Source organism: Rana temporaria, chromosome 9, assembly GCF_905171775.1.
Source record: "Rana temporaria chromosome 9, aRanTem1.1, whole genome shotgun sequence".
In the NCBI taxonomy this organism is placed as follows: domain Eukaryota; kingdom Metazoa; phylum Chordata; class Amphibia; order Anura; family Ranidae; genus Rana; species Rana temporaria.
In genome coordinates this window covers 170907570-170923985 of record NC_053497.1, presented here as the reverse complement: position 1 = coordinate 170923985, position 16416 = coordinate 170907570, and the positions used below count along the sequence as shown (strand labels likewise).

The 16416-nt window shown below is 43.9% G+C and overlaps 1 protein-coding gene across 1 annotated transcript; it reads right to left on the bottom strand.

Annotated features, from left to right (window-relative positions):
• Window positions 1-2088: 2088 nt before the first annotated feature.
• LOC120914502 (carbohydrate sulfotransferase 6-like) lies at window positions 2089-3378 on the bottom strand. The gene has a single exon (XM_040325178.1). It carries the CDS (start codon window positions 3338-3340, stop codon window positions 2207-2209), a length of 1134 nt encoding a protein of 377 aa, XP_040181112.1. The 5' UTR covers window positions 3341-3378; the 3' UTR covers window positions 2089-2206.
• Window positions 3379-16416: the final 13038 nt, after the last annotated feature.

Here is a 16416-nt window from a genome sequence, read left to right as displayed (position 1 = left end):
GACGACTTTTTGGGACCATTGTCATTGATACAGCGATCAGTGCTATAAAAATGTATTACTGTAAAAATTACACTGGCAGTGGAGGGGTTGTAAAGGTACAAATTTTTTCCCCCTAAATAGCTTCCTTTACCCTAGTGCAGTCCTCCTTCCTTTACCTCCTTTTTTCGATTTTTTTATTTCTTCTGAGAAATTCTCACTTCCCGTTCTTCTGTCTGTAACTCCACACAGTAATGTGAGGCTTTCTCCCTGGTGTGGAGTGTCGTGCTCACCCCCTCCCTTGGACTACAGGAGAGTCAGGACGCCCACTAACACACAGCTCCTTTCTCTATCTGCAATGTAGAGAGCATTTTTGTTTTCTAAATGTATAATTAGTGGACTTCTGTAGCCCAGGGTACATATTGAAGTAGAAGAAGACTATTATATTGTAATAGAGTGTGGGAAATTCCTCTTAATATTGCTAGCGTGGTGATTTTTTATGTTCTTTTCCTTTCAAATTCTGGGAAAGCTGACTATTACATTTTAATGTTTTTCCTTCCTCAACTCAAAAACAGCTGTAAGTAATGTAATGTTAGGATAACAGCCAAAAATACCAATCCCCCCAGCCCCCCCCCCTCGCCACACCATCCCCGTCCTACTCAGGAACGTTACATACGTGGCATTGTCACACCACAGCCCAATGGCCACTTCCCCTTTTCATACTTTTACATTGGATTTAACTACTTGACCTCGGGAAGAGTTACCCCCCTTCGTGACCAGTCCATTTTTTGCATTACTTAACCACTGCAGCCCTGAAAGAATCGGCTGCTCAATGACCAGAGCATTTTTTTACAATGCGGCACTGCGTCACTTTGACAATTGCGAGGCCGTGCGACGCTGCACCCAAACAAAATTGACGTCCTTTTTTCCCCACAAATAGAGCTTTCTTTTGGTGGTATTTGATCACCGCTGCGGTTTTTAATTTTTTGCGCTTTAAACAAAAAAGAGCGTCAATTTTGAAAAAGAAAGCAATATTTTTTACTTTTTGCACTCTCAATCTGGGAAGACGTCATATAATGTCCTTGCATTCTTGCCACGCATGCACGCCCAGGCAATCAGTGGTGCGTTGTGTCCCTCTGATGTAGGCTCTTTACCATGTGATCCGCTGTGTCCAATAACAGCTGATCACAAAGTAAACAGGAAATACCAGTTATCGGCAGTCCTCTGTCCACGCTGACAGCACGTGAAGACAGGAGAGCCGGTAAGCGGAATTCCTCAGCAGGGGCATCAGCATCGACATTCAGGGGACTGATGATCAGTTTAGCCCCATCAGTGCCCATGAGTGCTGCCTATCAGCGCCCATCAGCACTGCATATCAGTGCCTCCTCATCAGTGCACATCAGTGAAGGAGAAAAATTACTTATTTACAAAGTTTTATAACAAAAACAAAAAAAAAACGAAATTGTTTAAATTTTTAACCCCAGTGGTAATTAAATACCACCAAAAGAAAGTCTTTGGGTACCATTGGACAAAAGCAATAATCAGAACATATCTAAGCAGGCTTGTTTTTTTGCATTCTGTGTACAGTATATACTCGAGTATAAGCCGAGTTTTTCAGCACTTTTTTTGTGTGCTGAAAATGCCCCCCTCGGCTTATACTCGAGTCACCTTTTTGCGCCTGATCTCCTGGACTTTGGGGACCCGGCACCGGCCGGTAGCCCTACTCTTCCTCTACAAGTGTGCAAGTTTGTTGGCCGGGGAGCACCGATTTTTCAAAGCCGGGCACCCCTTCCATAGACTCCTATGTTAAATGGTCATTTCTCCGGTGACTTTGGGGACCCGGTACCGTCCGGTCGTAGGTTCCCTGGACCCGGAACTTGGCACACATGTAGCCCGATTTCTCCTCTACAAGTGTGCAAAGTTTGTTGTCTGGGGGACCTACGTCTGGGGAGCACCGATTTTTCAAAGCCGGGCACCCCTTTCATAGACTCCCATGTTAAACGTCAGTCTAGTCATGGACACAGTGAGTCATGGGCACAGTGAGTCATGGGCACAGTGAGGCATGCAGGTAAACACCCTAGGCTTATACTCGAGTCAATACGTTTCCCAGTTTTTTTGTGGTAAAATTAGGTGCCTCAGCTTATATTCTGGTTGGCTTATACTCGAGTATATATACAGTAAAACTTTTTTAGGCCACAAAAGGGCGGCATCTATTAGGTACACACAAGTGCTAATTAATGCCTTTTAAATCTGTCATTACATTGAAGTTTAGATCACGCTGCTCTTTCATAGTCCTGACTGGTATGTATCCAAAAACTTCCATGGCCTTCTTACATTGTTCTTGAATTTCCAACACTACATTGTGTTTGAGGCCACCTCTCCATTTTTGAATGACCTGTTTGGAGTTTGCAGCGAAGTTCATGAAGCTACCTTGTTTGGGTTGGCTTTGGTGAGTGACATTGTACAACCAATTCTTCATTTTTTCCGTAAGGCTGAGACCCGCAAAGTTGTAAATCTTCTCAACCGTTGACAAGGGTTCTCTTGCCAGATCTTCATACCGTACCAACATATAAAATCCTGACAAGGATATGTCCGCTTTTTTGCTAAACTCATTAATCGCAACCTGAGCCGTGCAGATATTGGCCATAACATCGGTGACATTGGGCACACCTAGTTTGTTTTTCCAGTTTTCTGTGTCTCTGACCACTATGAGATCCTCATTCCTTAAAAGGTTAAAGTTTAGCCTTGAAAAAGCCACAGCTCGAGGGTCTCTTACTAGGTGGACAATCCTAAGGTCAAGCTTATCATCCTGGAGGAGCGGAAGAAGAACACCAAGGTCTAATACTCGAACAGTTTTTAGTACTACGTGTTTGTGGATTTTACAGGATTGGGTCATGTTTTCCAAGGGAACATAACCGCACCGTTGGAAACACGAGGGTCGATCATACTCTGCATCCACGGTAAACGCTTTGCAGGCTGGTGGTGAACATAAAGCCCGACTCTCTGACCAAAAGGGAAGATCGGTTATGTATCGCCCATTTCTGGGAAGGTATTCGTGTAGAGGAGACATTTCACAGTTAAAAAGTGAGTGGAGAAGATCTCGTACGGGGAAGTGGAGAAGACTTGCTTTCCCCTGAGGAAATGTAACCCAAACCATCCTTGCTGGCTCATAGACATAGAAAACATTAGGGTGATGGTTTAAGATCTGGCCAAGGAAAGAAGAGCCAGAGCGCCAAGATGTTAGGATGAGTATGTGGATTTGTTTCTCCTTTCCGTCATCCATGTTTGATCTCAGATATAAAAGCCAGGTGAACACAAGAACGGAACCAATCATAAGTCGATGGAGTCTGATCCGAAGGGCCATTCTATAAGAAATAAGAGAAGATGTTAAAAACACATTCAAATAAAATACGATTAGCACACATATCAGTGGTCCGAAAACCCAACAATAATCCTTCCTTGTGCTCAAGCTACAGGTCCAGTTCGCTACTCAATACCGACTTTACATTTTTCCCATATCATCCATCTTGATCAAGTGGGCTTTATGCATGGTAGAGAGGCTAGGGACAATACCAGTAGAGCGTTTAACCACTTAAGACCCAGACCTTTAGGCAGCTAAAGGACCCGGACAGTTTTTGCGATTGCGCCGCTTTAACTGACAATTGCGTGGTCATGCGACGTGGCTCCCAAACAAAATTGGCGTCCTTTGTTTCCCACAAATAGAGCTTTCTTTTGGTGGTATTTGATCACCTCTGCGGTTTTTATTTTTTGCGCTATAAACAAAAATAGAGCGACAATTTTGAAAAAAAAATGCAATATTTTTTACTTTTTGCTGTAATAAATATCCCCCCAAAAAATATATAAACATTTTTTTTCCCTCAGTTTAGGCCAATACGTATTCTTCTACCTATTTTTGGTAAAAAAAAATCGCAATAAGCGTTTATCAGTTGGTTTGCGCAAAATTTATAGCATTTACAAAATAGGGGATTGTTTTATTGCATTTTTCTAAAAAAAAAAATGTTTTACTACTAATGGCGGCGATCAGCGATTTTTTTCCGTGACTGCGACATTATGGCGGACACTTCAGACAATTTTGACACATTTTTGGGACCATTGTCATTTTCACAGCAAAAAATGCATTTAAAATGCATTGTTTACTGTAAAAATGACAATTGCAGCTTGGGAGTTAACCACAAGGGGGCGCTGAAGGGGTTAAGTGTGACCTCATCTGTGTTTCTAACTGTAGGGGGGTGTGGCTGTAGGTGTGACGTCATTGATTGTGGTTCCCTATATAAGGGAACACACGATCGATGACGGCGCCACAGGGAAGAACGAGGAAGCTGTGTTTACACACAGCTCTCCCCGTTCTTCAGCTCCGGGGATCGATCGTGGGACTCCAGCGGTGATCGGGTCCCACGGTCACGGAGCTTCGGACAGGGTCGCGGGAGCGCGCCGCAGGGCCCGCGACCCACGGCTGGGCACTTAAAGAGGACGAACCTGTACGTGCTTGTGCCCAGCCGTGCCATTCTGCCGACGTATATGTGCAGGAGGCGGTCCTTAAGCGGTTAATCTCATGCATTACTGCTCTACTTCCTCAACTCCATTACTCCTGTTGTCCCCAGACGCAGACAAAGCATTTGATAGGGTCAACTGGAGCTTTCTGATACTCGCACTACAACACGTTGGAATAGGCAAAAGTATGCTACACTGACTGTCTTATACTCCGGCTCGACCGTTTGTTTGAAAGTAAATAGGACCCTTTCCCAACCACTTAAGGACCGCCGCACGCCTATATACGTCCTGACTTTGAAGAGGGACATCTCGGTAATGGCAGCAGCTGCTGCCACAACCGTGGTATCCATCCCTTCCGGCCGGCGGTCCGGTTAACGATAATGGTGGTCTCTGCGGGAGATTCGCCGCAAGATCACCGTTATTGGTGGCGGGAGAGGGGCCCATCCGTGGCTTGGTATTGATACGAATGAGGGTAAGATGGTCCCCCACCCATCTCCATACCATAGTAGGGCGGAAGCAACTTCAAAACTTCACTTCCGTCCATACGTCTTAAATGGCCATTTTATTTTTGTCTTTTTTTTTTTTTTTTTTTCATTTTTTTTTTTTTTTTTTCATTTTAGTCTAAATATGAGATGTGAGATCTTTTTGACCCCAGATCTCATATTTAAGAGGGCCTGTCATGCTTATTTCTATTACAAGGGATGTTTACATTCCTTGTAATAGGAATAAAAGTGACCCAAATTTGTAAAAAGAAATAAAATCAAGTAAAATAAATAAGAAAAAAAAATTGCAGAAGCGAACGCCAACACGTGAGTAGCGCCCGCATATGAAAACAGTGTTCAAACCACACATGTGAGGTATCGCCGCGATCGTTAAAGCGAGAGCAATAATTCTATCCCTATACCTCCTCTGTACCTCAAAACATGCAACCGTTAGAATTTTTTAAACGTCGCCTATGGAGATTTTTAAGGGTAAAAGTTTGACGCCATTCCACGAGCGAGCGCAATTTTGAAGCGTGACATGTTGGGTATCAATTTACTCGGCGTAACATTATCTTTAACAATATAAACAAAAATTTGGCTAACTTTACTGTTGTCTTATTTTTTAATTAAATCCAGCAGCCTACCTCCTGGATTGAAGTACTTCCTTAAAGCAGAAATACAAAAAATCTCTAACGATCCACCTCTTAAATGCAGAAAAATCTTATATATCCTACTACTGGAAGTCACCTCGGACTCCGCCTATTAATCAATGGATAAATACAGTAAGCGAGGCCCAGAGTATGGAAGACCTCACCTTGTCTTTGCGCAACCAGGAAGAGCTTTTCCGTAAGACATGGTTCTATTGGCTCTCTATAAAGACCTCTTATTGTAAGACCCTCACAGGCAGCGGGATAGGAGACCCCCTTTCTCCTTTTCCCCCCATGCCTTCCTACTCCCTCCCCCTTTTGTTTTTGTTTTTTGCTCTCTCTTGTTGCTTTTTTGTTTTTGCAGTATTAAAAAAAACTTTTTTTTAGCTGGGTTTTTTATTTGTTTGCTCCAAAATTATCGTATCATCTTTCGGAGCCACCCTCCTTGCTATATTTTGTATTCTGGCTCTTTCTCCCAGTGATACCAGACTATAGCCCAGATGACAGCCCCTCAGTCAGCTTCAGCAAAGTAGGTTTCCAGCTAGCCCAACTAAGGCATTGATGAGCCACAGACACATGGCAGAATTGCCTAGCCAAATTGCCTAACCTAGGCTCTGATCCCCTCCTCAGGGAAAAAGTCCCCTCTGTCTCAGTATGTATGCACACTCCCAGCCACCATCTGGGCACACCTGCCCAGGGATTGGCCAGGGCTGCATAAATATTCAGCTGTTGATTAGACTCTTCCTGCCCACTATCTTCCAGAACATTTCTTGACAAACAGGGGGAAGAAGCTAGTCCTACAACCACTGAACACAGAGTATACTGAAACAATCAAACACGCTACTCTAATTACAGTGAGCCAGAATTAAATTTGCCTAGCAATTAAAAAAAGCTCCACTGCATACAGTGGGCCAGAAGTAAATTAACCTAACCAGGGACCTATAGAGGAGGGTGCTACTTATGGACAACAGGTTTATTATGGGAGCAAGCTTAATAGCTTGTAGGAGACTACCACAGCTAGAATGCAAAGCTTTCAAAAGTTCCAGGGTCTTCTCAAAAAGTGAGGTTTCAGAGACTGGGTCACGCCACAGAAATTAAGGTTTGGAAAGCACCACAATACAGAGCTACATAGTACCAGAAGAGGACATACCAGGTTCATCCTCACCATGACCTATAGTTTTATTTACAATGTGAGTTTTCAGAAACTGACTGAGGCTATGCTATGGTTTAGGACAGTGGTCTCCAAACTGCGGCCCGAGGGCCGGATGCGGCCCTTTGCTTGCCTTTATTTGGCCCTTGGGGCACTATCACTCCCACTGATACACAACTAATAGAGCACTATTCCTCCCCCTAATACCAGATGTTTAGTCCCACTGATGCCAGGAAAATGTCTACTCCCGCTGGCCAAAGTCCGGCCCTCCAAGAGTCTGAAGGACAATAAAACGGCCCTTTGTTTAGAATGTTTGGAGACCCCTGGTTTAGGACATGGAGAATGCTTTGCAGCCTATACAGTACTATGGGCTGGAGAGTGCAACTGGCAGAGCTGCATTCTGTGACGTCACCACGCATCAGCCAGCAGGACAAGGTCTGTGGCTGTGTTTGAGTATCTTCTATAGTTTAAATTTTTGTTTGTGCAAAGATACTTTTTCAATAAATGCCTACTTTTCCATACTACACTATGAAGTTTCTCTTTCCTTAATATCTTCATATGGCAGGGAGCATTTACAGCAGGATTATTCGTGGAGCTGGGAATATGAGCGATGACATTTCCATATCCAGGCAAAGTAAATACTGCAACTAAAGGGAGCCTTCTTGCTGAAGCTGGAGGAGTGGAACATCGTAGGTGGTTTCAACCACAACTAAGCGTGTTTGATCTCTATCATCTGGGATCCATCCCTTCTGGTAAGAGGCTTATGATTCTTTTTGTCTAAGAGATAACATCACAGAAATCACAGAATTGGTCTATATAGTTTGCTACACTTTGTTACCCAGACCTGTTTTTGCATTATTCACCTCTCCCTTTATAGTTTTCACCGTATCTATTTATATATTTATTTTGTCACACAAGGGTCGGCTTACTCATTTTTGGGCTTTGTCCGCGGTTCCTTGTCTTAGTTCATAGTTTCACAGCGCTTCACTATAACTCTGTCACATTTGTACTTTTTCTGTTTAAGGCAGACTACCAGGTGATTGCAGCAGTGCCCCCTAGTGTTTAGTACAGATAGCGCAAGCGTTCTACCTTTACATAGATGTATGTTTGTCCCAAGCATGTTGGAGTCAACTTACTGTTAAATCACTCACTACTTCTGCTGGAAGTCTGTTCCAAGTATCAACCACTCTTTTGGTAAAATAATACCTTCTAAGGCTGCATTAAGGTAAAAAAAACTTCAGCCTTTACAACCACTTTAATGAACGATAATACATAGGAGGGTCACTAACTCGCACTTAAATGAACCGCAGCAATGTTAAATTAAACTAGAACAGATGCAACTAGAGTCTCTAGAATGACATCAACTAAGAGTCATTGTGTGCACACTATGTATTCAACCCAATTGCAGTTGGACTTTTGTGTTTTTAGTGTATGGGGTATTCCTGAAGTGGCTGAAAGTATCTGGCCCCTGATATTCAACGCTGGATGGCTTTTGGTGGGGCCCTTCCTTAGGTGGTGCACATAAACTGTTCCTTCAAGAGTGGCAGATTGGCTGCTAAGTAGGAACAGTTTTTTAAGTGTTAACAGTGTGTAGTGAGACTTTAGAACATACAGTTTAGCTCCCTGCCCCTGGCAGGTGACTTTTCTGGTCCCAATGGCTTGGGGATTGGCAGGTTCCAGCAATCAGGTCCCAGGGGTTCAGTCTGTTGGCCTGGATCCTCACATAGGGTGCAGTCTCTCCCAGAGATGCAGCAGCTGTCTCTGTCTCTGAAGCCAGAGACAGCTGTGTATTTTAAGGTTGTGTATTTTTTTTTTAATAAAATAATTTATTTGTTCTAGATAAGAGATTTGTAATTTTTGCGAAAATTTGTTTTTGCACAAATTGCCACTATTATATTTCAGTCCCTCTTTACTGCTTGCTTGTTCTGATCCCATTACACAGCTAGTTTTGCCAATAGAAATAATTCAATTAAAATGTAATATATATATATATATATATATATATATATATATATATATATATATATATATATATATATATATATACATATATATATATATACATATATATATATATATATATATATATATATATATATATATATATATATATATATATATATATAAGCATGTTCAAAGCGCATATGGCATTGCACAGGGGGATTTTTTGGAAAATCTTGCTGACTTGAGCTTACACTTTAGAATTCATGCACCTGGAAGATTCATCTGCAGTGACTGTTGATTGAATGTCAGATTCACAGCTTGAGAAATGCGTCCCTTGTTGTATATCTTCTATCGTTCAAAGAAATAAACGAATATAGAAATATAATTTTTTGTTAAATAATAAGGTGAAGAGACACATCTTACCCCTACTGCCGGTTTGTATATTTATCTTAGGACGGGTCTATCTCTTCTGTTCTGGGAGTGTACCGGATCTTCTTTCTGGTAACATCCCATCTACCATATGGTGGTACAAAGTACAAACACTCAGTTTTGCAATGCTGAATTCAGAGACGGCAACTAAGATAAGCACAGTGCTTTCCATTATTAGAATCATCCTGCAGTGAGGCTGTGACTGCATTGCAAGGGCCAACGGCTTGCTTATGTAGCGCCCTGCTCCTGTTGAACTGGCGCTGCTGTAAATTTAGAGGGGGTCTGAGTCGTTATTTGAATCAGACATGTGTAATTATGGCCAATTTAGCCTCTGTTCCAGCCATGGCTGTGCTGGGAGTATCCACCATTGTTCGCCTGGGGGTGTTATTACCGTGCCAGGCCAAGGGTGGCAGTAGCAAAGTCAGGGTGTATGCTAATGAGGCGTGACCCCATGTAAATGATGGACTGAGCGTCATAAAGATACGAATAATGTACGGCGCATGCGCCGTCCCGTGGCCGCATCCCAGTGCGCATGCTCAGAATCACGTCGAAACAACTGCCTGAGATACGTCGAATCACTGCCTACGACGTGAACGTAACCTACGCCTAGTCCTATTCACGTACAACGTAAACGACAAAAGATACGACGGCTTGTGTTCCCTGGTCCATACCTTTGCATGAGTTGCGCCTCCTATATGGGGAATAACTTTACGCCGGACGTACGACTTTCGTAAACCGCATATATTATGCGCCGAGTGCAACTACGTTCGTGAATCGGCGTATCTAGCTCATTTGCATATGTGCATAGAAAATCAATGGGAGCGGCAAATGCGCCCAGCGTAAATATGCGCCTACGATACCCCGGCGTAGGAAAGTTACGTTGGTCGTAGGAAGCCTATTTTCAGGCGTATCTAGTTTTTTGAGCACGGCGCACAGATATGACGGCGCATATTTACACTTACACGGCGTATCTCGAGATACGTCGGCGTAAGTGCTTTGTGAATCCGGGCACTACTGTTTATGCCCTTGGGGTCACATTATATGCTGGAGTCATGGAGTCTGAAGCTTCTTCAAGGGGACCTGTGAGGTTAACCATACAGTTGTTGTTGTCATGCTGATTGAATTAACGGGACTCAATGTACTCCAATTTATGATCCTAACCTGCCAACACAGTCAGTTTACCTTTTATAGAGCAATTGTTAACCACTTCAGCCTCGGACCATTTGGCTGGCCAAAGACCAGAGCATTTTTTTCGATTTGTCACTGCGTCGCTTTAACTGACAATTGCGCGGTCGTGCGACGTGGCTCCCAAACAAAATTGACGTTCTTTTTCCCCCACAAATAGAGCTTTTTTTTTGTGGTATTTGACCACCTCTGCGGTTTTTATTTTTTGCGCTATAAACAAAAATAGAGCGACAATTTTGAAAAAAAATGCAATATTTTTTACTTTTTGTCCCCAAAAAATATATAAAAAAATGTTTTTCCCTCAGTTTAGGCCGATACATATTCTTCTACCTATTTTTGGTAAAAAAAAATCGCAATAAGCGTTTATGGATTGGTTTGCGCAAAAGTTATAGCGTTTACAAAATATAAACAAAAAAAGTCAGTGCTACTACCCATCTTTTTCCTCATAGCGTCTACAAAATAGGTGATAGTTTTATGGCATTTTTATTTATATATATATATTTTTTTAATACTAATGGTGGCGATCAGTGATTTTTATCATGACTGCGACATTATGACGGACACATCGGACACTTTTGGCGCTATTTGGGGACCATTCACATTTATACAGCGATCAGTGCTATACAAATGCACTGATTACTGTGTAAATGTGACTGGCAGTGAAGGGGTTAACCACTAGGGGGCGGGGAAGTTGTTAAGTGTGTCCTATGGAGTGATTCTAACTGTTAGGGGGCATAGCTATGAGTGACACGTCACTGATCGCTGTTCCTGATGAGAGGGAGCAGACGATTAGTGTCCTGTCACTAGGAAGAATGGGGAGATGTTGGCCCGGATTCACATAGATCGGCGCATCTTTAGAGCGGCGTAGCGCATCTCATATGCGCTGCGCCGACGTAACATAGAGAGGCAAGAACAGTATTCACAAAGCACTTGCTCCATTTGTTGCGCCGGCGTAACGTAAATTGGCCGACGTAAGCCTGCCTAATTCAAAGTAGGAAGGTAGTGGGGGGCGTGATCTATTAAAATGAAGCGTGACCCCATGTAAATGAAGGGACGAACGAACGGCGCATGCGCGCGCATGCTCAGAATCACGTCGCATATACTCCCTAAGATACAACAGCTCATTGCCTACGACGTGAACGTAACCTACGCCCAGCCCCATTCACGTACGACTTACGTAAATTACGTAAAATACAACGGCTGTTCCCTGGTCTATACCCTAACATGACTTACAAACGTCAGTGCGCAGGCGCCGTATAGAGCCGCACCGACGTTCGGCTTCTTTCGGCTACTCGTGACGCGATGGATGCGACCATCGGAAGCCTGTCGGAAGCCTGTCAATCAAGAAGGAACGCCCAGACCCGAAGACCCATACCCGGAAGCGGCGGAGAAGATCGCTCTCTAAAACGGTAAGTACTGCTTTGTTTTTAAAAAAACTACCCGATTCCCCTTCACAAAATGAGCATCAATCTAATGTTAAAAAAAAAAAATTCGGGTGAACTCCCGCTTTAAAGGGGTTGTAAAGGTACATATTTGTTCACCTTAATGCATTCTATGCCGCCGCGCCCGCAACAACTTACCACCATGCGAGAGAGCTTGCATGAAGGTGGAAAGTTCTTGCGGGGGGAGCCAAGACAGCCGCCGAGGGACCCCAGAAGACAGGATTAGGGGACACTCTGTGCAAAACGAGCTGCACAGTGGAGGAAAGTATAACATGTTTGTTATTTAAAAAAATAAAATAAAATTCTCTTTAGTGTTCCTTTAAGTCAGGGGTGTCCAAACTTGTTTCAAAGAGGGCCAGATTTGATGAAGTGAACATGTGTGAGGGCCGACCATTTTGCCTGACATTCTTTGAACCATTATAATTAAATGCAATTAAACACTGCCCAACAAGAATTCTCATGCCTTTTTGGCTGTGTGTGGTCAAGATTCTATGGATGAGCTTGGGCGTGTTATTTGGATATACCGTATTTATCGGTGTATAACACACACCTTAATTGTAAGAAGGAGGTTTCAGGATTTTTTTTAAATTTTAAATAAAGAATTGTGACGCAAAATAAGGGTCATTGCCCATCTGTCAGCCTCACCATTGCCTCTGGATGCAGCCTCACAAGTGCCATGAATGCAGTCTCTGAATGCAGCCTCACAGGTGCCATGAATGCAGCCTCTGAATGCAGCCTCACTATTGCCATGAATGCAGCCTCACTATTGCAATGAATGCAGTCTCTGAATGCAGCCTCACAAGTGCCTGAATGCAGCCTCTGAATGCAGCCTCACTATTGCCATGAATGCAGCCTCACTATTGCAATGAATGCAGCCTCTGAATGCACGATGCTCTGGGATTCGTTGGGGGCTACAAAAGAGATATACCGTATTTATCGGCGTATATCGCGCACTTTTTTGCCCTGAAAATCAGGGCAAAATCGTGGGTGCGCGATATACGCCGATACCTGCTTCCCGCACTGTGTTTGAACCACTGCGCCGACATATACCGAGCGCAGTACACTCTGATATAGCCGGGCAAGCTCGGCTCCTCTCGCGGTCACGTCCTGTGCGTCCTGTACGTCCTTTACGCGAGAGGAGACGAGCCTGCCCGACTATACACGAGTGTACTGCGCTCGGTATATGTCGGCGCAGTGGTTCGAACACAGCGGGGATCGAGCGGGGAGGACACCACGATGGCCGCAGAAGGACGCCGGACCGGATGGACGACGGGCAAGACACAGACGAGGGGCATCCAAACTGTAAGTATTTTTTTTTTTCAGGAATTTTCCTTCAAGTTCAGGGGTGCGCGCTATACGCCGGGGCGCGTTATAGCAAGATAAATACGGTATATCCAAATTACCAGTGGGGCCGCATTAAATTGGAACGCTGGCCGCAATTGGCCCCCGGGCTGGACTTTTGACATGCCTGCTTTAACCCCTTAACGCCCGCCGCACGACTATTTACGCCCGCAAAATGGCACGGACAGGCAGAAGGACGTATATATACGTCCCTGCCTTCTAGCGGGTGGGGGGTCCGATCGGGACCCCCTCCGCTGCGTGCGGCGGGCGGAATCCCTCGGGGAGCGATCCGGGACAACGGCGCGGCTATTCGTTTATAGCCGCTCCGTCGCGATCGCTCCCCGGAGCTGAAGAACGGGGAGAGCCGTATGTAAACACAGCTTCCCCGTGCTTCACTGTGGCGGCGTATCGATCGAGTGATCCTTTTTATAAGGGAGACTTGATCGATGACGACGGTCCTACAGCCACACCCCCCTACAGTTGTAAACACACACTAGGTGAACCCTAACTCCTACAGCGCCCCCTGTGGTTAACTCCAAAACTGCAACTGTCATTTTCACAATAAACAATGCAATTTAAATGCATTTTTTGCTGTGAAAATGACAATGGTCCCAAAAATGTGTCAAAATTGTCCGAAGTGTCCGCCATAATGTCGCAGTCACGAAAAAAATCGCTGATCGCCGCCAATAATAGTAAAAAAAAAAAATTAATAAAAATGCAATAAAACTATCCCCTATTTTGTAAACGCTATAAATTTTGCGCAAACCAATCGATAAACGCTTATTGCGATTTTTTTTACCAAAAATAGGTAGAAGAATACGTATTGGCCTAAACTGAGGGACAAAAAAAATGTTTATATATATGTTTTTGGGGGATATTTATTATAGCAAAAAGTAAAAAATATTACATTTTTTTCAAAATTGTCGCTCTATTTTTGTTTATAGCGCAAAAAATAAAAACCGCAGAGGTGATCAAATACCACCAAAAGAAAGCTCTATTTGTGGGGAAAAAGGGACGCCAATTTTGTTTGGGAGCCACGTCGCACGACCGCGCAATTGTCTGTTAAAGCGACGCAGTGCCGAATCGCAAAACCTGGCCTGGGCATTTAGCTGCAAAATGGTCCGGGGCTTAAGTGGTTAAAAAAATAAATAGCTTGTATTGCGAAACGCTCGTAAACCGTTTAACTCGCAATCCGCCGTTTCAGTGTATGCTTTTGCTAGGTGCTGTAACATGTTACAACACATTATAGCTCATCGCAAAACTCTGTGCATGAAGGCAGCCAGTCCTTTTCAGTGAACATCAATGCAATATTAAACATAGGAAATTAGGTTGCTGCAGCCAGGCACTGCCGTGTGATCGAGTCCTTAGGAAAGTCAAAAATAGGTACTTACTGAAGAGAGTCAGCTAATTCCAAACTCCTGATGGTTTTAAATCCTTGCTCTTCTGTCCTGATGTACCCACAATAAGTAAACTCCACGTGTACTATACTACATAAGACATGAATTATGAGAAAAGATTACCTCCCTTTTATATGCTAAGTCGTGCATTGACTAGACAATCAACAATACCAGCAACCCAACAACAACCACCAAACACGAAGCACAAGAACGACAAAAACACTGGGCTAGATTCAGGTACCTTTTGCGCTTTTTTTACGGAGGCGCAGGGCAACGTTTTTGCCCTGCGCCCCCGCGAATTTTCTGCGCTACCCGCGATTCACGGAGCAGTAACTCCGTAAATTGCGTGTGCGCTCCGGCAAAATGCCCGGCGTAAGCGCGCGCAATTTAAATGATCCCGTAGGGGGCGGGAATCATTTAAATTAGGCGCGTTCCCGCGCCGAGCGTAGAGCGCATGCTCCGTCGGGAAACTTTCCCGACGTGCATTGCGGTAAATGACGTTGCAAGGACGTCATTTGCTTCAAAGTGAACGTGAATGGCGTCCAGCGGCATTCACCATTCACTTACGCAAACTACGTAAATTTAAAATTTCGCACCGCGGGAACGACGGGTATACGTAACATTGGCTGCCCCTGCTAATAGCAGGGGCAGCCTTACGCGAAAACCACCGTACGCAAACGACGTAAACTGCGTATGCAGGGCTCGCGTAACGTTGTGAATCGGCGTTAGTATGCAATTTGCATACTATACGCAGAGCACAACGGGAACGCCACCTAGCGGCCATCGCAAGAATGCAGCCTAAGATATGCGGGCATAAGAGTCTTATGCCACGCATATCTTAGGCTGCAGTCGGCGTAACGAGGTTCCTGAATCAGGAGCATTCGTTACGCCGGCGCAAGTAAGCAATTGCACTGCGTAACTATGGTTACGCAGGCGCAATTGCTCTCTGAATCCGGGCCACTGGTTCCAAATTTGAAGGTAAAAAGAAACCAGGGATGCTTTGTTGCTTACCTTATCTGGATACTGGTTGAACTGGATGGACGTATTCAGTTGAATGGACTTGGGATTTGTTTGTGTCCATTGACTAATTGTCTAACTGTCCTGAATCCTGATGGACTCACACTGTGTTACCATGCTACCAGGTTATGATGCTGAACACACGGCCGCTTTTTTTCCCCTAATGCCTAGTACTAGGGTTGTCCCGATACCACTTTTTTGAGACCGAGTACAAGTACCGATACTTTTTTTCAAGTACTCGCCGATACCGAATACCGATACTTTTTTATTTTTTTATTTAAAGTTTATTTTATTGAGTTATAAAAAGTTATTTCCACCGTACAAAAATGCGTATTTATACAAAACAGTACTTTACATAACATCCATAATATTTTATCCCAACCCGCCCCCCCTGATACTTTTTTCATAATGTCATGTGACAGTGGCAGTATATATATATATATATATTTTTAACAGTGCTTTATTCTTCTTCTTTTTTTTAGGGGGGGGGGGGGGAGTGGATTGTCAGTGTGTTTTTTTTTTATTTACATTTTTATTATTTAAAAAATATATATATTTATTGCAATTTTTTTTCTTTTTTATCAGCCCTGTTGGGGGGTCTTTGTTGAGATATCAGGTGTCTTAACAGACCCATGATATCTCCCCTTTGAGACAGAGAAAGGGACTAAGGACACAGATTCCCCAGTCCCTTGTCCCTTCCCCAGTCCCTTTCTCTGCAGCCTCAGCTAAAATGTATGGAGAGAAGACAGTGGCTCCTCTCCATTCATAAACTGAAGCATCGTAAACACAGGTTACGATGCTCAGTTATGTGAATGGACAGAGTCAGTGATCACTGACTGTTCATTTGGAAAAGGTAGGAGCCGGATTTAGCGGCTCCTACCTCCGCTGTCCATC

What these genes read in the sequence shown, in the direction of transcription:
- LOC120914502 (XM_040325178.1), bottom strand. Translation starts at nt 3,340, where the DNA reads ATGGCCCTTCGGATCAGACTCCATCGACTTATGATTGGTTCCGTTCTT.